The 22,179-nt window shown below is 45.4% G+C and overlaps 1 protein-coding gene across 2 annotated transcripts in view; it reads left to right on the top strand.

Annotated features, from left to right (window-relative positions):
• SEL1L3 (SEL1L family member 3) overlaps positions 1-22,179 on the top strand; it is a 113,802-nt gene that overhangs the window by 28,762 nt on the left and 62,861 nt on the right. For both annotated transcript variants that reach the window (XM_045076193.1, XM_045076189.1), the window contains exons 7-9: positions 7,109-7,241; positions 9,473-9,605; positions 11,139-11,279. In XM_045076193.1, coding sequence (XP_044932128.1) covers positions 7,109-7,241; positions 9,473-9,605; positions 11,139-11,279 — 407 coding nt within the window. The remainder of the gene's footprint in view (positions 1-7,108; positions 7,242-9,472; positions 9,606-11,138; positions 11,280-22,179) is intronic.

Raw genomic sequence — 22,179 nt, 5'->3', positions numbered from 1 at the left:
AGCAAGAGGAACTATTCCTCTCTCCAGATCTCATTGTGAATTCTTCCTTTCATGTCACTTGATAATTCATTTTCTTTGAAAATTACCTCCTAGGAAGGATTCTGAAAAATAAATAACGTATTAATGCTGCTTATTGAGAATGGTTGGTAACTTTGGCCCTAGTATAAAACATAAAAGCAGACAGTCTTCATATTTATGTTCATAATCTAAATTTGAAATGCATGCCACTATTGATATTGGTGTAACTTTTCATCCTCATGTAACCATTCTCCACAAGAGTTACAGAAACTGAGAACTGGGTCCTTTGCCTTGCATTTCATAATTTTTACATTTGCTTCTACACTCCTGTCTGATAGCGGGGTTTCTAGTGGTAGAACCATGGGGCAGCCTCCTTTGGGCACTCAGGATACCTCAACATGGCTAAACCATATATATATTATATATGCTATATCTATCTCTCTCTCTGTATATATACATACAGTCAAATGCTTAAGTGTAAAAAACAGACGCAAAAACTACCAGCTTTTATGTATAATTTAGGTATAGGTGTATAATACACATGTACCAGCTTTGTCCGGGTAATTTTAAACAATGTATCAGGCACTTTGGCTGGGCATGGGGAAGCTCATGCCTCCCTATTGTAGTTACTTTACTACAACAAGCAAGAAGCTGTCTCTCTGAACAGGCCTGTTCACTCAGACTCCTCACACAATCCAGATTTTCTTGGAAACCAATTATTGAAGAAAGGAACGCAAGGAGAGGTAGCGACAAGGGAATGGGGGGCCGTACACCCTACTTTTCTCCACCCATCACCACCACCACCCCCTTCCCTCCCGTCCCGCCATTCCAGTTTACCTTTAAGTCAAACGAATGGCTTTTAGGCGCTGGGCCCATAGAACAATTCTTATTTTCATGGCCGGATTAAAGGATCACAGTTATAAGAAAAGGCTAAAGGGGTGTCATTCTTTAGCCTGCAAGGAGAAGGTCAGGGGCGACATTGACAGCTGTATGGGAACTGAGAGCCTGAGGTCTGAGAACAGAGGAGAAGCCTGGAAGGGGACCACGTGGACTTAGGCCAGTCAGAAAGAGTTCAATGGACATGAGTTTTGTTGTAGAACAGAGTTCAGAAACAGGAGAGGCCTGGGAGTTTGCTTTGGAGAAATGATGATGCATCTGATGTCCCTGCTCTGCTCAGTGGGCCCCAGAAATTGAGGGTTTGCATTTGGGGATGTGAAGCCTGAAATAATACCTTCTCCTTTCTCTCCTGATACCCACCTCTGACCCCAGGACGTTTTTGACAAAAGATTGATTTCATAGGCTCTTTTTAATTCTCTGTGTAAGGGCTTCTTTTCACGGTGCATCCCAGGGACCTAGATGCTGGCCTGAGTGAACTGTAGATGAGAGATGAGAGTTGAGAGAACTGTAGAAAGATCACAGGGTGGGCCCAGGAGGTGGGGAGGGAGACCCAGGCCTTCCACATAGTATTTAAGGAGGTGTCAAAAAACTCGGTAATTGTATTAGTTTGCTGGGGTTGCTGGAACATAGTACCACAAGCTGAGTGGCTTAAACAACTGAAAATTATTGCCTTACATTTCTAGAAGCTAGAGGTCCAAGATCGAGTGTCGGCTGGGCCGTGCTCTCTCGGAAGGGTCTGGGAAAAGAGCTGACCTAGGCTCTGAGCCTGCCAGGCCTCTCTCCAGCTTCTGACAACTCTGGGGGCTGGGGTGGCAGAGCCCCAGTCTTTGCGTCATTTTCCCTGTAACTGTGTGTATGCGTCCTTCACATTCCGCCTTATGTAAGGACACCAGTCATGCTGGACGAAGGGCCCATTCTGCTAGTGTGGCCTCATCTCAACGAATTACATCAGCAATGGCCCTCTTTCCAAATAAGGTCACATTCCGAGAGTCTGGGCATTCAGACTTTAACATAGGAATCTGGGGGTGGGTGGGGGAGGGGGAAGACACCATTTAACTCATAACAGTCATTGTGATAAATGACATTTACTATAATATTGTAAGAAATAAAAAATCAATGTCAGGAATATACAATGAACAAAAAAAATAAAAGTTTTAAGTAAATACAGAATCCATGTGATCATATAAGATCCAGAGAGGAGGACCAATGTTCAGATACAGACCAATTCAACATTCTTCTTAAAACATTGAAATGATCCCTTACCTGGTAATGGGGCAGTCCCCAGACCCAGGAGTGTCCCTCGCTACCTCCTCGGCTGCCTTTCCTGTACTCCTGGGACCTCACCCATCAATTCAAGAGCTGAAGAGTTAATGTCAGGCCTGCCTGGGATTCCTGTTGTTGGATATTTGGAATCTCATCCATCAGAGAGGTTTTAGAGTGGGCCAAACCTGTGAACTAAACATCAGATATTTCAGATGGTCATGGGTTTACTCCTTGTTGTCATAAAACGTAAGGATAGCTGCTGTCCTGCCAAGGTGGTGTGGAAAGATCCATAATTAAGTGCGCAGAAGTGCAGCGCTCCACACAAATGAAAGGCTGTCAGTGGCCCTGGGCGGGGGCAGGTAACAACTTCATGCCTGTATAGTGTTTATCCTTCCTTCATTTATCCAATATATGCTCATTCATCCAAAACCTCGACCACACACCTGACCCAGTGCAGACTCTAGGAATAAAAGGATGAACAAAAAGGATACAGGCAGTCCTTACCTTAAGGAAGCTAAAAGAAAGGCAGAAAGGAAGAAAGAAGGAAGGAAGGAAGGATGGATGGAAGGAAGGAAAAAGGAAGGAAGGGGAAAGAAAAGAAAAAGAAAGAAAGAAAGGAGGGAAGGAAGAAGGAAAGGAAAGAAAGAGGGAAAAAAGAGGGAGGGAGGGAAAGGAAGGAAGAAAAGAAAAGAAAAGAAAAGAAAAGAAAAGAAAAAAGAAGGGAGAGAGGGAGGGGAAGGAAGGAACGAGCACCAGTGGGAGAGACAGAGCTTAAATTCATAAATAAATATAAAATTACACATCATGATGAATTCTGGAAAGGAATTGAACAGGGTAGTTTCAAAGGACACTCAAGAGGGTCAGAATTTACAGCAGATCCCAAAGAAGTGACATTTGAGATGATGATTACTCTAAGGGCGGTGAGGGTCAACCCGTCCATAGCTTTAGGTTTCCCTTATTAAAGAACTGCGGAGCTGGAGTTGTTTTCTGGTAGTGAGGGAGGTTTATTTAACAACATCAGAGATTCGTTCAGGCTGCTGGAGGCAGGCGGTAATAAACCCAGGTGGTCTCCCATGTCCAGATAAGCATAAAGATCGTTTGCGAGTGTGCCCAAGGTTTCCAAAAGGTACGGCCTGGGCTTTGGAACTGTCTAGCTCAGCTTTTATGTCCGTGAAATTGATGACCATCAAACAGGGCACACGCAGTACAAGGAAGCGCTTGCAACCCCTGGCAGCCACGGAGGATTGTAGAGGAGAAAAATGTAGAGGCTCTGAGGTGGATGGAGAGCAGGCTGGAGAGATTTCCTATTTGGAATCCAAATCCTTTTGGATTTCCAGACCCAGTTCCAAGATGGGGGAGGGCTTTCCTCGTACCCACACCAGGCAATTCTGAGACATCAGCAGGGTATCCAAGAATTCAACTCAAGACCAACATTGCCCATCTAGAGATAGCATCAGATACCATAGGGGAAGTGTCAGCCCTACAAGACGACCCTCACCCGACTTTAGATGCTATCTGCAAGCTCTGGAGATTGGAGGTTCCAATGACCTTCTCCTTAGGTTCTTTTAATTTGCTAGAGCAGCTCCCAGAACTCAGGGTAGTACTTACTTACATTTATTTACCCATTTATTAAAGGATCTGCTATAGGATACTAATCAACAGCCAGGTGAAGAGATACATGGGGTGACGGCTGGGAAAAGGGCACAGAGCTTTCATGCTCTCTCCAGGTGTGTCACTGTCCCTGGCCTCTGTGTGGTCACCAACCTTGAGGCTCTCCCCCAGTCCTTTAGGGTTTTTAGAGAGGCATCATTACATAGTCATGGTTGACTAAGACATTGGCCATTGGCTGGTTCAATCTGCAGCCCTTCTCCCCTCCCTGGAGTTCAGGGAGTGGAACTAAAACTTTCAATCCTCTAGTCACCTGGTTGGCCCACCTGGTCCAACTCTGACTTTGGGCAGAGTCACCTTCTTTGATATAACAAAAGACATCTTTATTACTTTCAAAACTTAGGAGATCCAAGGGTTTGGGGAGCACTGTGAGACAGGAACTGTGGACAAAGACCAAATACATCTTTCTTTCTTTCTTTTTTTTTTTTTTTAAAGATTTATTTATTTTGGAGAAAGAGAGGGAACATGTGCGTGCACATGCATGGGGGGCAGGGCAGAGGGAAAGAGAGAGAGAGAGAGAGAATCTGAAGCAGGCTCCACACTGAGTGCCTAGCTTGATGCAGGGCTCGATCTCACAACACTGAGATTGTGACCTGAGCTGAAATCGAGAGTGGGAAGCTTAAACGACTGAACCACCCACGTGCCCCCAAATATTTATTTCTTATAAACCACAATGTTGCAGTTGTATTATGATAATGATTAAAAAGAAAACAAAAATTACAGTCTAGAACCAGGGGGACCAAGTAATTTATTAATTAGTTGAAAAATTCAGTTAAAGCAAAGATCCATTTAAAAAGATACCATAACCATTTTATTTTAATTAGAAAAACCCGGAAATGTATATTCATCCACCAGTCTTTCCAGATAGGGCCTTTCTTTTGTTCCAAATCTACCAATTGAAGTTCCCTGTGGTCTTCCTTGCATAAACGGCACCCAATTCCCATTTCTTACAAACAGAAAGAGAACAAAGACCCTCATGAAACTACCAAAGCCAAGATACGTCTAGATTTCTTCCATTTTTTTCCTAATCTTTTACAGTTGTCCTAATTCCACACTTTTAAAGCAACCGTTTTTTTCTGTGTCAACCCAAAATATTGAACTTAATCGTTACAGAGTGAACAATCCTTTCTTCCCGATCCATATTTTATTGAATGACATCATAGTTCATTAATCTGTATAATTACAATGACCATACAATTGGCACTGTCAGGTTTGGGAATAGACACTTCCCATTCTTACTAAGTTTGCATTCCTGCAGTGGATTAGGTTAATAATTATAACCGTAGTTACCAGTTATGGGGCCTGTTTTGTGCCAGGCACTGTTCTAAATGCTCTGTTTAAATATCAGTTTATTTAATCCTCACAACAGTCCAGTAGGTAGGTACTATAGTCATCTTTATTCAAACGAGGAGAAGACTAAGGCTCCTCTGAAGAGTGGGCTCTGACGGGGCGAGCATCCAGCACGTTGCAGGGATAGCCAGCAGGGGCGCTGGTGAGCTGGTTGAGCCGAGTTCTGTTAAGAGCGCTTCTATTGTAGAAGCCTTGCGTTTTGTATCCATCAAGAGCCACGTTAGTGGTGACGGTGGCTGGAATGTTAAATCTTTCTACGGTCTTGAAAAACAAAATCAATTCACAGCTCTCGGAGATAATAACTTTGTGGTCCCTGTGGAAAATAAAGAGAAGGACCATCAAGTCCGAGATTCTGAAAAGAAAAATATCGGGAGAAGAAGCTCTCCTTTTCATTTTAGCCGCATTCGTCGTATAAAGCTAATTTCTAAGCGTTCATTTCTGCCGCCTTCTGTTGATGTTGTCAGAGTCTCATTCCTTCTCCCTTTCGTCTTCCTCTCCAGCCGGGTGAACCTGCTACAGTTCGGGTTCCTTGGTAACAGTTAGTAAGCCGCTCTCTTGGGATAACCCCAGGTTGCTTGACTTTTCTGATCTAACTGCTGGTATCTCCCTCCATCCCTGTTGGCATCACCCTGGCCCATTGCTCTCACGACTCGCCGGGCTCCTGGCGGCTTGCCTGACATTTTGTATTCTTTCCGTCTGCTTCCATCTGCCCTCTGTCTTCCCTGGCTCTTTCCTCTTTGCCTGACTTCTCACTTGATGCTTTTCTTGGTCCTCCCCCCAACCTGCTGTCCTTGTAGGTCTGATACCGCCTCCTTCACCTACCCTATTTTAGTTTTTAAATAGGCAATAAATGGGGCTATTTTAAAAAAAAATCAAAATGATACGAAAAGATAGACAGCTAGATGTCTTGCTTCAAGCTCTGCCCCGTCCACTCCATCCCCTACCTCCTACGCCCTGGGGAAATATTGTTATTAGGTTCTTGCAGTATGTACTTAACAGAGTTTTTAAAATGAAAATACAACAAAAAGATCCATTCTCCTCTTTCTTGGATTAAAAAGTATATGCTCATTTTCCACACTTTTGTTTTACTTTTTTTCACTTTAATAAATTGGGATCCCTTTAGTACACAAAGCCCTCTGTTCCCTTTTTAAGCTATATATTTACAAAAGGCTCACATTTAGGGTCCATTGGATCGCCTGACAGACGCCTGGGGTTGTCCAGTCTTTGGTGCATATAAACAAGACAGTAAGGAACAACTTTTTGCATTTGATTCTTGCTAGCCCATTTTGTCCCTTTTGTTTTCCTTCCTACTCCTTCAAGGCTTTCAGGACAAGGCAGATTTCCAGCACACCACCTGTGCTGAGCTCTGGCATTCAGCCTCTTCCTTCTCAGTCCGAATTTTCCCTCGGGTTCTGATCTAATAGGATATGCTGTTAGTTTTCCTTCACAGCCACCTTCTATCCATTCAACAAGGTAGGTCCCCCCCCCCCCCCTTTTAGAGCAAAACATTTCCAATGAAGACTAGCGATTCCAAAGAATTCCAATCCCAAACCATTTTACCAATATCAGAAGCCGGCAGGTACTGAATATTTGTGACGGGCAATGCACTCTGCCGGGCACATGCCTTTACATTTCACGAATCCTCCTAAGAATCTAATTATTATCTAATTTACTAATGAGAAAACTTGGTCTCAGAGAAGGTAAGGGACAGGCCCAAGGTCACATGGCTGGTAAACAGCAGTTAGGATCGTAGCCCAAGTGTGTCTGACCCCACCACGGTCTCATCTGCTAGAATTCAGTGTGAAGGACGTGAAGAAATTTGGGGGTGTACGTCAAGAAGGGTCAGTAAAAGAGTCTTTTTTAAAGATCTGCTTCAGGCCAAGGGCTCTCTTAATTCCTTGTTCTTCCATAGCTTCAGAGAGGATTTCTATTATAATGACACTGCTGGATACTTCATTATTGGAGGGAGCAGGTATGTGGCCGGCATTGAAGGGTTTTTTGGACCCCTGAAGTACTATCGTCTCCACACTCTGCACCCTGCACAGGTGAGCCCCGGGCATCGAGAAGTTTCTGGGAGTTCAGGCATGATGGGCATGTGGCTGTAGGACGTGGAAGCTCATGTAAACAAAAGATTTACCCAAGCTGGACCTCGCATTGGCTCTGTCATCAAAAGTAATTAATATGGAGGCTTTTCCCCCAGCAAACTCGATAATAGATTTCTGTTAAGGTTTGGTTCATTTAGTACTCATGAAATGGAAACCATTTACTTCCTATGTTTTAATAACTACTAGCTTAATTATAGAGTAGATTTTTATCAGGCTGTTGCCTATCCAGTGATTAAGCTAATGAAAGGAGAGAATCTTAGTTATTTGGTAGAGCTTCTTTTATGTGCTATTATTTAAAGTATCAAAAGAGGAGACACTCTAGCAAATTAAAATCTTGGTTCCATTCGCTGCTGTCTTCAGACACGCAGGCCTTGGGCTCCCATAGTGGGTTGGCTGTACTTGTAGACATTGTGGAGGACCGAACCTACTATGCTGTGACCCTCACCTCCAAAACCCACCCATAGGTGGGCTTGTCCAGCTCTCCAGGTCAGCTCCCATGAGGCTCCCTGCCTCCCTTCACAGAGGTGTCTTTTTCTGCCCTTTAAGGAGATCACCAGACACCTGAACAAGGAACCTTGATGCATTCCTGTGACCCTGCGAGATTTGTTCTGGGGAAAGCTGGAGTCATTAGGCAAAGTAAAGGAAGAAAAATGCAGAGCCCTACTATCCATGGGCACATGTCAGAGCCCCTATGGAGAGATTTCTGTGAAGAGAAAAACAAATTAATATATTCCTTTTGCAACAAATACTTCCAGAGCACCTACTATATGCCAGGCCCTGTGCAGATGCTAAGGCATCCATGATGATGAAGAGGGTAGCTCTCAAATTTTTTTTGAGGGTGGTTCACATGAGAAATCTATGTAATAAAAAAAGAAAGAAAAGAAGAAATCTATGTAATGTCCTAAGCAGACACATACATGCACACACATATGCACAAACCTGTATATATTATATATATATATATATAAAATACAAAACTAAAATGAAGATTTTACTGAGTATACATGCCTTTCCCTTGTTAGACGCACTCTGCTATTTCATGTTCTATTTTTTAAAAATATTTATTTATTTATTTATTTGACAGAGACAGAGAAGATCACAAGTAGGCAGAGAGGCAGGCAGAGAGAAAGGAGGAAGCAGGCTCCCCACCGAGCAGAGAGCCTGATGCGGGGCTCGATCCCAGGACCCTGGGATCATGACCTGAACCAAAGGCAGAGGCCTTAACCCACTGAGCCACCCAGGTGCCCCTCGTGTTCTATTTTATTAGAAAAAAAAAAAAATCAGGAGCACCTGGCTGACTAAGTGGTTTAAAGCCTCTGCCTTCAGCTCAGGTCATGATCTCGGGGTCCTGGGATCAAGCCCTGCATTGGGCTCTCTGCTCGGTAGGGAGCCTGCTTCCTCCTCTCTCTCTCTCTGCCTGCCTCTCTGCCTACTTGTGATCTCTGTCTGTCAAATAAATAAATAAAATCTTTAAAAAAAAAAGAAAGAAAGAAAGAAAAAAAATCACTTCTGTTTACAACCTGTTGAAATACTTTCATGACCCTCTAATGGGTTACAACCTGGATTTTGAAAACCATTGAGTTGAGATAAGGCCTCTGTTTTGGAAAAGCTCCCCATCTGCGTCTTAAACACCAAAGTCATGAAGGAGCACAGTACATGCTCTAATTCACATGCAAGTGTTTTTTGGGTGGCTGAGGTGGGGACATCCGTATCTGCGCACACATGGCGGGGGCGGGGCTGTCAGGGAAGGTGCTCTGAAGCAATGACCTTGGACCTGACTCTTGGAGGTCAAGTAGGAGCCTGCCAAGTAGAAGGAGGGTTTGCAGGGCTTGGCCTCCCTTGGGGACTGAAGGAGAGAGGAACGTGATTGTCTAGGGACAGCATGTGGTGAGGGGAAAGAAGAGGGTGGAGGCCTGGACTCTGGGAAGGAATTTAAGAAGCTCTTGCAGAAGCGAAGGTAGCACCAAAAGCAGCGAGAGGGAACCAGACTGAGCTAGTGTGCCCTTGAATTATACCCTCCTGCTGCTGATCCCAGAGTCGACAGTCTGTGCGCAGGCAAGCCATCTGGTGACACCAATGGGAGAAGAAAATCCGCCTGAACACGGCCTCAGAGGTATCGATGGGAGTTTGATGACAGTTGTTGTTCATTCGATTTTCTTGCCTTCTTGTAGATCGTTAATCCCCTCCTTGAGAAGCCACTTGCTGAACAGCTCAAATTATATTATGAAAGGTGTGCTGAGGTCCAAGAAATAGTGTCTGTGTACGCATCCACGGTACAGCAAGGAGGCAAGCAACAAGAAGCATGTGAGTACTGAGCTTCAGCAGGGCAATTTTTAGCTCTGCGTGTTTGTGTCAACATGTTTGGCTCCTTTCTAACGCGGTTAAAATAGAATAAATATGACCTGAGTGGCGGGAACAAATACGACGTGGAGCCCTCCACAGATAGAGGCGGGGGACCCTGTATGTTCCACCTGGATTCCAACCAGACCAATGGCCAACAGGAACCCCACACCTGCCCCTTAGCTTCAACCATATGCGATTCCTTTTAAGAATACAAGTGAGAGCGTGTTGGGCCTCGTGTTGCTTTCTTCCCATCCATAATGGGATCTTTGGCCAGTCTAAGAAAATAAAAGTGAATTGGAAAATAAATTAATCATTAGAAATGTTTCCCCATCGGTGCACTTTTGTCTTGGACCATTAATATCTGAATATTAGCTTTCAGAAATGTTGAACAGTGACTTTGTTGTTTGGGGCTCGGTTTTATTTTTTTTTATCCTTGAAATTGATTCTTTCTGGAAGACCCCGTTAATAGCCAGCAGAAGGAATGCATTTCAAATAGACTGCTTTCAGGCCTGTTCATATTTGCAGAAGCATCCTTCACTCATACAGGGTGGTCATTGATTATAAAAATTGGTTCCTGGCCTGTCTTCCAATATTCTGGCTTGGATCTGCACTTGTAAATTTCTCTGTACTTAGATCTTCTTGCCTGATATGGCGGCACTAAAGTTAGTCCCATATGTTCCTTCTGGAGGAGAAATTCCTGTGGGGCCTTTGCCATCCGCAAAGACGAACCGAGTAGGGCGGTCCTGCCCACACATCTCCCTCTCTCCGGAGCTGGACTTCCCTAGTCCAGGGAGTGCAGGGATGGGTGCCTCTGGAGCATGCCTCAGTCCCGGAGGGTTCACAGACCACAGCCTCAGCAAGGGAGGAGACGCAGCTATAGGGAAGCGTGGAAAGCCAGTGCCCCTGCCGTTTAATTTAAGAATAGGCAATCCTGGTCCCCAGCTGCTGCGGGTACAGCTGACTCATCCAGAAAATATGATGCTGTCAGAAGAGGGGGAAGATATATAGGAATAGTAATATCCCAAACAGGAAAGAAACTGATTTTGATAACTGATGTGATTTCAGGAGAGATACTCTGAGTTGGAAGGCCGCCCTTGCATGCTGATCTGTTTGGTGGCATTGGAAGGTTTTCCTAACATCCACCGCCTTGCCTCCCTGGGGGTCCTTGCGCTTTGCTCCTCAACTCACACTGCCAACAAAATGGCCTAGATATTGGCCTCCTGGGGAACAGTCCGAGGCCAGCTGCTCATTCTGTAGAATTATTCAACAGCCATCAGCAACTTTGGCACATTTCCCTTGGACATGGCTTTGAATTTGTGACCTCGAGGCAGAGGTATCAGAGCCAATGGCAAATCCCTAATGGACCCAAACCAACATCAAGGAACATTAAGTCTGACCTCTTATTTCTAGTTCCTTTTGGGGAGGAGGGATTTAGAAGGATGAGGCCTTCCCTCTTCTAAGGGGAGAGCTCTCTTGTGCTTCCCTTGCCTGCAGGTGACTTCCAGAACTCCTACCTGGACATGAAGCTCAGGTACGGAAGACCCTCCACGTGCAGAGCCTTCCCCTGGGAGAAGGAACTGAAAGACCGGCACCCCAGCTTATTCCAGGCCTTGCTGGAGATGGGCCTGTGGACAGGTAATTGTGTCTTTGCCTCACCTGTGGACCCTGGCTGGGAAGGCTCCCTCTTTTCCGGTTCTGTTCACCCTCTTTGGTGATGTACGCCTCAGAGTGATTTTTTACCCTAGATTTCTAGGTTAACTTCACATTTAAATTCTGCCCTTGTATGTCCACAACTCTCAATGTATCTGTGCATACAGATACAAATACAACCCCAAACACAACAACAAATTTAGGAATCACTCCAGCCATTCTTTTAAAGCCAAGGCCACAAATGACAGGCGCCAGCCAGAGCTGGCCACCAAAGGCAATTGGTTTGGCATGTACATGACTGTCCATTTTAAAGAAAAAAAATTAGTTGCCGGTATCTAAAAACTTGCATAAAAATGCAAATGTTTAGCTTTTCTTGAAAACCCCACAGATCTGGCAACGCTGGGTCTCCTACGTTAGCCTTGGTTCCAGAAGTGAGACCTGTCTATTCCCACTCCCTCGTTACCCCCCCCCGCCGATCCAGCACCTCCCGCCTACTTCGTTCCTGGAGCTTACCTGCCTGGGCCCTCAGGCCTTGGAACTTGAGATCCTTGACATGAAGTACACACTGTAAACGGCATCTCGGGAATCTGTCTATAATCCCCAAATATGGCTAGTTTCTGCTTAGGCCCATCACAGTTGGGGTTGGCTTAGTAATTAAGTGCATGCTGTAAGAGCCACACGGGATCTTGAAATGATGTCTGTTAGGAAGAGGAGGGAAGCTGGAGGTGTTCAGCCTGGGGAAGGGGAGATGAAGGGGGGTGATGATAACTCTTAGTGGTGAGAGGCAACCCCTTGAGTCAGGGCTTCTGTGTCACGTCAGGACTTCCTGACAATGTCAGTGTTCAACGGAAGAGAGTCCCTGCTGCAGACAAAGGGCAAAGGGAATCTATTCTGGCCTGAAAGAATCCAAAGCATACCAGATATTTCTTCTTTGATTCATTCAATACTTGCTGAGTGTCTGCTCAGTTGCTTGGCTAGGCTTTAGAGAGAAGTAAAATAACACAAGTTCCTTGCCCTGAAGGGACAGACTTGAAAACAAAGAAAAATGGTGATGCATTTTTTGAAAAGATTTTATTTATTTATTTTAGAGAGAGAGAGTGTGTGAGTGGGGAGGGGGAGCCGTGGGTGGGTGGGTGGGTAGGGAAAAATCTCAAGCAAACCCCATGCTGAGCGTGTGGAGCCCAACACGGGGCTTGACCTTATGATCCCAAGATCATGACCTGAGCCAAAACCAAGGTGGGATCTGCTCAGTGGGTTAAGTCTCTGCCTTCAGTTCAGGTTGTGATCTCAGGTTCCTGAGATCGAGGCCCACATTGGGCTCTCTGCTCGGCAGGGAGCCTGCTTCCCCCTTTCTCTCTGCCTGCCTCTCTGCCTACTTGTGATCTCTCTCTCTCTGTCAAATAAATAAATAAAATCTCAAAACCAAGAGTCAGACATTCAACCAACTGGGCAACCCAGGCGCCCCTGGTGATACATTTTTAATAGAAGTGGCGGGAATAAGTGGTAGACACAAAGAAGGGAGTAGTCAGGAAAGGCTTCCTGGAAGAGGGGACAGTGGGATTGATTCTTGAAGGGTCAGTAGGTGTTTGCCAGATAAGCATGGTATCTGGGTATCAGAGGCAGAGTGGAGGCAGAGAGATGGGAATAACATCGCCTTTGAAATGATGTGCAAGGCGTTTGGGAGGCAGGAGAAGGCCTGGAGGGTCTGATTCTGCTTACAGTTCCGAAGGCATCCTTAGAATTTGTGCTTCACCTTATAGGCAACAGGGGCCTGATGAAGGGTTTTAAGCAGCAGGCAGAGGTGCAATCAGACTTGGGTTCCGAGGTTACTCGGGTAACAGCGGGAGGTTGGGGGAGGTGACACAGCGGGGTGTGCCTGAAAAGAAGCGCATCCTTGGTAGTCTGTGGTCCAGGCCAAGGATGCAGGCCTGAATGAGACAGGGTGGTAGGGACAGAGCTAAAGGGTGTAAAGGGGTTGGCTCTTAAGGATGTGTGACTGCTTAGATGCTAGCAAGGAGGACAAGGAGCAGGAGGCGTGGGAATCGGGTGACAGCCTAGCCTCTGCAACCAGGAGGCCCGTCTACAAGTTTAGCTTAGCATGCACTAGCCTGGTGGCCTTGGGCAAGTCACTCCATGTCCCCGTACCCCCTTCCTCACCGGTGCAGCGGGAACGATAACCACTCTCCTAGTGTCGACTTGATGAATTGATGCATATAAAATAGATGAAACAGAATTGGCCTATGGGACACTCGGAGCAAGCAGTGTTTCTCAGTCTTGGCACTAGTGACGTTTTGGACTGGGTAATTCCTTGTTGGGGTGGGGGTGCTGGAGGGGAGGTCTGTCCTGTGTGTCAGCTACATTTCTGGCCTCAACCACTAGACACTAGGATCCCCCTCTCCCTTCCCATGACCCCAGTCTTGAGTTGTGAGGGTCCAGAGTTTTCTAGATGTCTGTAAGGAGGCCAAACTTCCCAACACTGAGAACCATTGCTGAGTGAGTGTTACTATTGTCACCCGGCAGAGACAGTCCCCAGGTTTCCGCTGCTCATGCTGGACGCGTGTGCTGATAGGTTAGGCTCAATGCGCTGAAGCCACACCCACATCAAAATAGGCTTTCTGAGATTTCTGATCATATTTAAATATAGTTTTACTGACTGGGAGCAGGAGTGAATCATTTTCACAACCCATTCTTTTTAAAGGAAATACTCTCAATAAAAATGGTTTCATGTTATTTTTAGAGCCCAGAAGTTTTGTTTATAAGAATTTAGAATTTTTTTTTCCCCCTCCGTGGAGGCCTGGAAACAGAATCTAATTAAAAACCAAAATTGTGAGCTCCTACACCTCACGGTGTCCTGAGCTGTGGGACTGGGGGTAGCCGTCACCTTACAGCACATAGCGTGTTCTGCTGACGCCTGCTAGGCCTTCGGGGGTCATCTGTGGTGAGCAGGGAAGCCCCAAAGCCGGATTTGACACTTACAGCCCACTGCCAGTGCCGAGCCAGCCAGTTGAGTGCCTCTGGGGCCAAGTCTGCTTGGGACTGCGCCAAAGAATGTCTCCCGAGGGGCTATATCTTTTACCAGGGCCTCTGCCTCCCTCCGGCACCCAGCTACCTGCATTCCTTCACCCCCTCCCCTTTCCTAGAGCCAAAGACCAGGCCGAGAGAGAGCCTGGCAAGGGTGGGCAAATCTCCAGAATGAACCTCAAGCCCTCATTCCCCCTTCAGCTCCAGTTTTTCTAAGTTATGCTGTCCTGTCCATAAGGACCGGGGAGCCTTCAGCAGAGGTCAGGCGCACACTCCTCATTAAAATTCGTCTCTCTACCTGGCACACTGCCCTTGCTTGGGGCTATCACAGTGTCCTCCTGCTCACCCTGGAGAGAGACCAGGGTTGAACATTGTGTTCAGTTTCTAACAAGGCTGAGCGAAATGCAGAACATTTGATTTTGTAAATTGAGGTTAAGAAAACAAGCTTATGTATTTTTTTAAAGGTATCTTTACTCGGGTCTCCTGTAAAAGGAATAGACGTAGACCAGTGTGGCCTTCTGGGTTCATCTTGCCGTAAGTGTCTGGCTGGATTTGGAGGCTTTGGATAACTAGTTAATAAGAACTATGTCTACATTCTGTTTTCTGCCGTTGCCCCGAGCTGTCCCATCCTGTTCACTAGTAGACTTCCTTAGAACGTCCTTATCATATTACATTTTTTTGTGTCTGAGATAAGCTCTGGGAATGGAATCAAGTATCAGATGCTTGGCGCTTGGAATTCTGGCTGCGGGAACTCCATGGAAGCAGGAAGAGAGACAAGGAATTTATTTAACTGTGTGAGAAACTTTTTCAGTTGCTCATGGCACAACCTTCCATCCATTTGATCAGTCCACAGATGTTGACCAAGTGCCCCCCGTGAGCCAGCACAGAACAAAAATGGGGCCATGTTTTGAATGATAGTTTTTACGTCAATAGAAAAGACAACTTCAGCTCCATTGTTCCTACCAAGGAGATGAATTTGTGGAATTTTTTTTTTTTTCCCCAGCACTTTGAAAAAAGAAAACCACTTAAGACAGTGGCTTGTGATTTCTGGTTCTTTGTGACAGAGTCATTTTTTCCTTGGCAGGCTGTCACACGTACACGGCCCCTCCACTCCCAGGCCACTACACGTGCATGTTTCCGACCTCAGAGTATGGTTTCCCCGCTCTGTGTGATTTCAGGCGGATCATCTGCTCTCTCACTAAGCCAACAGCACCTTCAAAGGAGAGATGAGAACATTGCAGGGGGTGGGCAATCTGGAGCATTGGCTTCATCCACGACCAGTAGGGAGCAGATAACAGCATTCCCTGCTGCCAGCCTGGCAAGCTCAGAATTGGCCACCACCCCTCCGTTGTTCCCGAAAGTCTGAACTGTGTTTTCCTACTGCCGAAGAAAATTCACCATTTGTACCATCAGTCCTACAGGGCTGTAATTAAAAATATATTTTCTTGTGGTTAAAAATACATGTAATATAAAATTCTTCAGCGTAACTGTCTTTATGTATACTCTTCAGTAGTGTCAAGTGTATTCACGTTGTTGCAAGATCTCTAGAACATTCTCACCTTGTAAAACTGAAACTGTGCCCATTAAACAAGCTCATTTTCCCTCCCCACAGCTCCTGATAACCACTCTTCTACTTTCTGTCTCCATGAACTTGCCTATTCTAGATACCTCATAGACGTGGACTCATCCAGTATCGGTCTTCTTGTGACTGGCTTATTTCACGTAGCATCAGGCCATCGAGATTGTTGTGGCATGTATCAGAATCTCCTTCCTTTTTAAGACTGAACAGCATTCCATCATTTGTAGGTACCACATTTTGTTAATCTGTCGATGGACACTTGGGTTGCTTCTGCATGTCTGCTGTTGTGAATAGAGCTGCTATTCCAGACTGAGCTTTCAATTCCTTTGGCTACAGACTCAGAGGTGGATTACTGGATCATATGGTAATCCTGTGTTTCATTTTTTGAAGAACCTTCATACTCTTCTTTGTAGCGGCTACACCATTTTACATTCCCACCAACAGCACACAAGGGTTCCCATTTCTCTCCTTCCTTGCCAACACATGTTATTTTCTGCTTTTTTGAGAATTGGCCATCCTCGTGGGTGTGAGATGTAATTTATGTTTGTTATTTATGTACTGGGGCAAGTTTGGTTCAATGGTGATTAAGGATGATGCCCTCCTAAATGACATAAGGCTATGAGAGAGCTTCATGGACAGAGAAGCACCGATATATATGACCATGAGGGATAAGGTCGCCTGAATAGAGCTCATCTCACTCTACCTTGAGTTGTAACTATTGGATCCTGTTTGTGTCTCTATCACTCAGGTAATCACACGCTTATGAGGGGAACACAAGTAGTGTAAGTCTCCCACTTCTACTTCCAGTCCACGGTGTCTGCAGTGGTAGTGCTAGCTGTGTTAGGTGCTTAGTTATCGATCCTTCTTCTGTATGACCCTACACAGCACATTTCTGTACCCTTCCCCTCCAAGAGCATACTTCATCCACCTGCATTCCTCAGCTAACCTACAAATAGTTTTCAAGTCCCAACTCAAATACCGCCCCCTCACACCACCTTTTCTGGGTCCCCAGGCAGATAACTTTTCCTCCCATGCTCCCCTTGCCATTTTGTAGATATTATCTTCACAGGACCTGTCCTACTGCATTATAATTGTGGAATTGCCTGGTTCCACAGTGGAGCTTCTAAGTCTTCAAAGACAGGAATGGGATCTATGTTTTCTTTGAAGTCCCTCAATAAGTATTTGTTGAGTGACTGAATGCACTCCAAATGAGTAAGTGATCTCATTTTCAGTACTAAAAATGTCTTCATTGGGTCAGTGAATCACTGACTGGATGAGAAATTTGACTAGTTGACTAGTTGACTAGTTGACAGGTTCAAGATCTACGCTGGCCAAGCCATGACACTAATCCAGACAGATCGAGGTCTCTGGGCTTATTCATCTTCCTTCTACATTTTTCTCACTTCTTGAACACTTCTTCAGCCTGTTCTCTCTTAGGAGCTGCTGTCCTGGCTCTGAGACACCTCTGCAAATACAGTTCTCTTTCCCAGGTCGGCCAGCAAGCTGCTTTCCAATTTCTCCCCATCAATAAAAATAGCCCAGAATCCTTCTTAGGCACACCCATTACAAAAGAATTCCCCAAATGTTGCCCTTGCGGTTCTCACTTTCATATGTCTGTTATTGAATTGCTGAAGTAGACAGGTGCCCGGATGTAAGACAGCCCCAAGCAAGGTTTGTGCAAACCCAGTTTGGCACCCATGCATTGGATCCCTCCAGCACTGTGGTGGGCCCCAGGGCAACCATAATGAAAGAACTACTCCAGCCCACACAGAACTCTCTGCCAAGTGCCAGGGGTTGCGGAGGAGGGAGGCTTCTTAAATGTTGACAGCTGATGTGCTAACCTTGTATAAAATGCAGCTGTCCCCACTGGTGGTTCCCACTCTGAAGAATCACAGGATGTGTTCCTTGTCTCCCAGAGTAGGCATACCTTTGAATTAAAGATGGCAGCACTCCTCGGGGCACTCAGCTGCCATGCATATAGATGTGGCAGAAACCCTTCCTGCCTCCCGGCATTCCAGAGCCACTGCTCTGCATCTTGATTTCCTGGCTTGGCACGGAAATTCTCCTGTGCCATTCTGTCCCCAGATCCACAGCGGTCCAAACTCTGGGTGGCATCCAACAGGAGACCCCATGTTCAAGACTTCAGGACTTCTGATTGGTCACCCTCTGTGTCATTTCCTGGGGAACCTCCAATTCTTTAGGAAAATGGCTGCTGTTAGAGCATAGAAATTGCCCTATTAGCATTTGGGCTTTTTCCAATGCTAGGATAGTAGGATTCTAGGGTGTATGCTTTTTCATTATTTAAGAGGTGTGCTGGCTATTTCTTTTACTCTCCTGTTGCAACTTCCTCGTCAAAATGGAACCCTTAGAATCCCAAAACCCTTTGAGTGGGGCTCCAACATCCAGGGAGGAGAGATGGTGGGGATGTGGGATTGCTGGTAAGAGGCTGCGGGGCTGCGGGGATGGGAGTGGATGTGGGGCTCAAAGCCAGAGAGCTGGTTTGGGTAGCAAGGAAGGAGGAAAGCTGCAAAGACTGAGTTGCAGGTGGGGTGCCAAGGCAGGGAGGGACAGGTGGGTGGGCCAGGTGAGCTGGCCAGCAGGCCCCTGTGGACATCTGCCCTGAGGCCAGAACTGTTTACTCCCTTCCCTCCCTTGGTTCTGGACAGCTCTGAACCCACGAGCTGTGGTTACAGGAAGTCCAAGGTCTGCCAGCAAATAGGTCTCGGGAGGAGGCCGGGTCTGAGGTGGGCTCGCCTCCCAGGCTGATGCCATCTGCATCTTGCTCCTTTTGTTTTTGTTCGGGACTGGCCTGCTTTGCCCCAGGCTTAGGAGTGCTGAGTGCCGAGCAAGAGGAGGTCCCACGCAATATGCCAAGGGGATGCTGGCCTTAACTGGTTTGCTTTTGACTGTTCCTATTTTCCCCAACAATTGCAATGTATATTTGGAAACACTAAAATGCAGAGCACGGAAATGGTAGACATACAGTAATGTTTCTTAATAACACCAGGATACCGTGTCCTTTAAGAGCTATTTTCAGTGCCGTTCATTGAAAAACCCTCATCTTTATTTTTATTTAAGAAAGCATACATTATCGTTTTTTAAAACAAATACACAGAAGCACAAAGAAGAAAACAGAGAGGGCCACGCTGTTCCTGCCCAGAGGACCTGTGAGGGCAGCCCTGGGGGAGGAGGAGATGGAGAAAGGAGGGAGGGAAATTATGGGGACAAACCCAGAAAACTTGCATACAGAAGAATACAAGCAGTTTACTTTTTTTTTTTTTTTAAGATTTATTTATTTTAGGGAAAGAGAACTGGAGGGGCTGGCGGTGGGGGTGGGGGTGCGCAGAGGGAGAGACACAGACTCCCTGACTCCCCAATGAGTGTGGACCAAAGACTCCATCTCAGGACTCTGAGATCATGACCTCAGTCCAAAATCAAGAATCCGAAGCCCAGCCCACCGAACCACCCAAGCTCCCCAAGCAGTTTACTTTTGAGAAATAAGCCTCTTCCTTGGGGCTCTGGGGCTCATGGGATCAGGATACAGATGAAGAATATGCTGGTTTTTTTTTTTTTTCTTACTGAGTAAACTGGGTGAGAACTTCCTTTTCTGGTTACATGACATTTTCTCCTTTCACTTCCTCTTCCCTCTCCAACTTGCACTTTGGATGTGTTCCACCTTTTGGAAGCTTGAGGCTAAAAATGACTTTCCAATTGATGCCCCCATCCCTCTCACGAGGAAGGAGTCTGCCTCTCTCCCCAATGCTCCATCAGATGCCCACTCCAGCTCCCCAGCAAGGGCCCACCTTCTTGTTTTCTGCTTTTTGCCTGCGTTAATGATGAGCCTGCCCATGGCCGCCCTATGGTATTGGTATTGCTGTAGAAAAAAAAAAAAACTGAGCAAAACAATGCCGCACTCCTGGGGAAATAGGAAGGGTTAAGGAGTTGGGGTGCTGGGCTCTTGTTTCCTTAGCTTCTGGGGCAGGAAGCCAGAAAATGGGACCGTGGCTCCTTCTTCTATTGTGTGTGTGTTTGTTTCAGTATGCCCGTTCATCTCCATAAACAAGCATGTTTTTTAGTTACAGATCGTCTAGAAAAAAAATATGCATATGCTAAACCAGATGGGTGAAATTAACAATTTCATTAAACTAATTTTGAAATTGCCAGTTTATTCACCACTGGTAGCGTGGCTTTGCTTTTCTGGTGCAGTTGGAACTTGAACTTTAAAGAATGTGCAAAAACAGCAGTTTGACTTTAGACTTTTTTTTTTTTTTTTTTTTTTTTTTGCAGAAACTTATTTAGATTCTGCAGAGGAAATACTGATTGGTAGTATTTGGGGGAGGAGTTAGAAGTTTTAATATGCAAAAGAAATAATGAAGCCTTTTCAATCTGCTTCGCTTACAGTCTGCAGGTTTTTTGTGCTAAGGCTTTGAGTTTGGTGAAGGATTCCCCTTTTGCTCCCTGTTCTCCAGCAATCCCGGCTACCTGCGCACTCTTGCTAATGATTTCTGGGGTTCTGTGCCAGGGGTCAGCTGGGGCAAGTGTTTCATTTGGAGCTTCATTTGGTTTGAAGTCTCCTCTCTCCTCTGAGCCCACAAAGCTCGTGTCTGCGGGTACTCAGGCAAAACTGATCATCTTGGTTAGGTGTTTGGCAGAGCAGGTGAGGGGGAATGAATCATTAACAAAATGTTAATGTTGCTTTGCTCAGAATTTGCACAGAGGTGCATCTGAGATGAGTACATATTTAAAAGTAAATGTATGAATAGGTAGGAGTAGGATTTATTTTGCAACTTCATCTGAGTGCTGCAGTGCATAACAAATCCAGTGGAGAAGGTTCTTATCCTGCCTAATGGTTGGGTAGGATGGAATTCTCTCAACTATTCAAAGGGAAAATCCAAAATGAGATCCCCAGACTCCTGGTGGAAAAGGGTGTTATTATTCAGATATATCCCAACAGATGAGCAGAGGGAAATGTTCAAGGATGTTCACTGCCACGTTGTTGGTTATAGCAAACTCACTGGAAGCAACCCAAGGGTCTAAAAATAGAGAACTGGCTGGGGACACAGCACTGCTACAGAATGCAATACTAGCAAAGCTTTAGAAAGAATGGGCTTCTAATAGCCGCAGACAAATACTCATGAAACATGGTTAATTTAAACAAGAAAGTTGAGGGTCAGAATTATAGAAGCTTTTGGAAAGAAAAGGCATGTGTATCAATACAGATAGTTGTGTATATGAGTTTTAGTCTGTGCAAAGGGAAAATTCTGGAAGCATACACACCAAGCCTTTAACAATGCTTGTCTTCACTATTAAAGAGGGATCGGGAGAGAGGGCACTTCTGATTTTATTTTATACAAATCTGTATTGTTTGATTTTTTTTTTCATAATTGTGCAGATTTTTCATGAGAGGATTAATAAACTAAGAATGTTAAAAAAAAAAAAAGTGAGGTCATTTTTTCATGTTCAGCAAGCAGCTATTGATCGAGAGAGTAAAAGCAGACCCCGCTGTTGCTTTTTGGAATCTAGTAGATGGCTGGGGTGAGGAGTTCCAGGAGCCAGGAGATGAGACTGCCTTGGTTTGGGCAGGGGTGGGCTCCTTTCCCGCAGCTCAGCAGGTGGAAGCACGTGTCCCCCACTCAGGGGGCAGCCAGCCCTCTTGTGTGCTCAAAAGGACTGGCACCAGCTCGTAGCCAATGGCTTGGCTTTTGCAATATCATCCTTGGATCCCAATGGCCTCTGTTTTTAGCATGGACTCTGCGAGGGACTTGCCCTTAAGTAAATCCAATCTCAGACCTGCCCATTTCAGTTTTCCCACATTGGAGATTCATCGCTGTTTACTCCTTAGTTGAGTGCTGATAGAATGGGTCTCTTGTTGCCTCCTAAAAGTTATTAGTAACATTTTTATTTTGGATAAATGAAGAAAAGAAAAGAAACATGTTGGACATAACAACTTTTAGGCAGATGCAATTTTAGTCTTAAATAAGTTGACCATGTCTCTTTAAACCTAAATAATATCTATACAATCCTATATGGTCCTTTGTAACATATCATCTAATAGATACAAAGAATAGAAAGTAAACATTTGTTGCCTAAATTAAGGAACGAGAGAGATGAATGGTGTAGACATACTTTGGAAGACTGTCACCCTTACGTTATAAGGCCATATAACTTGCTGGTTTGGGCTTAAATGCTTATCAGATTTATGGGATGGTTAGGTGAAAGGAAATATCGTACAGCTGAAGGCAGTTGCATAGAGAAGGATCTACCCATATTGGTAAGGTACTTATT

The sequence above is a fragment of the Mustela putorius genome, unplaced genomic scaffold, assembly GCF_011764305.1.
Source record: "Mustela putorius furo isolate JIRA1106 unplaced genomic scaffold, ASM1176430v1.1 tig00000083_pilon_pilon_pilon, whole genome shotgun sequence".
Lineage (NCBI taxonomy): Eukaryota > Metazoa > Chordata > Mammalia > Carnivora > Mustelidae > Mustela > Mustela putorius.
This window is presented reverse-complemented; position numbering and strand designations above follow the sequence as displayed.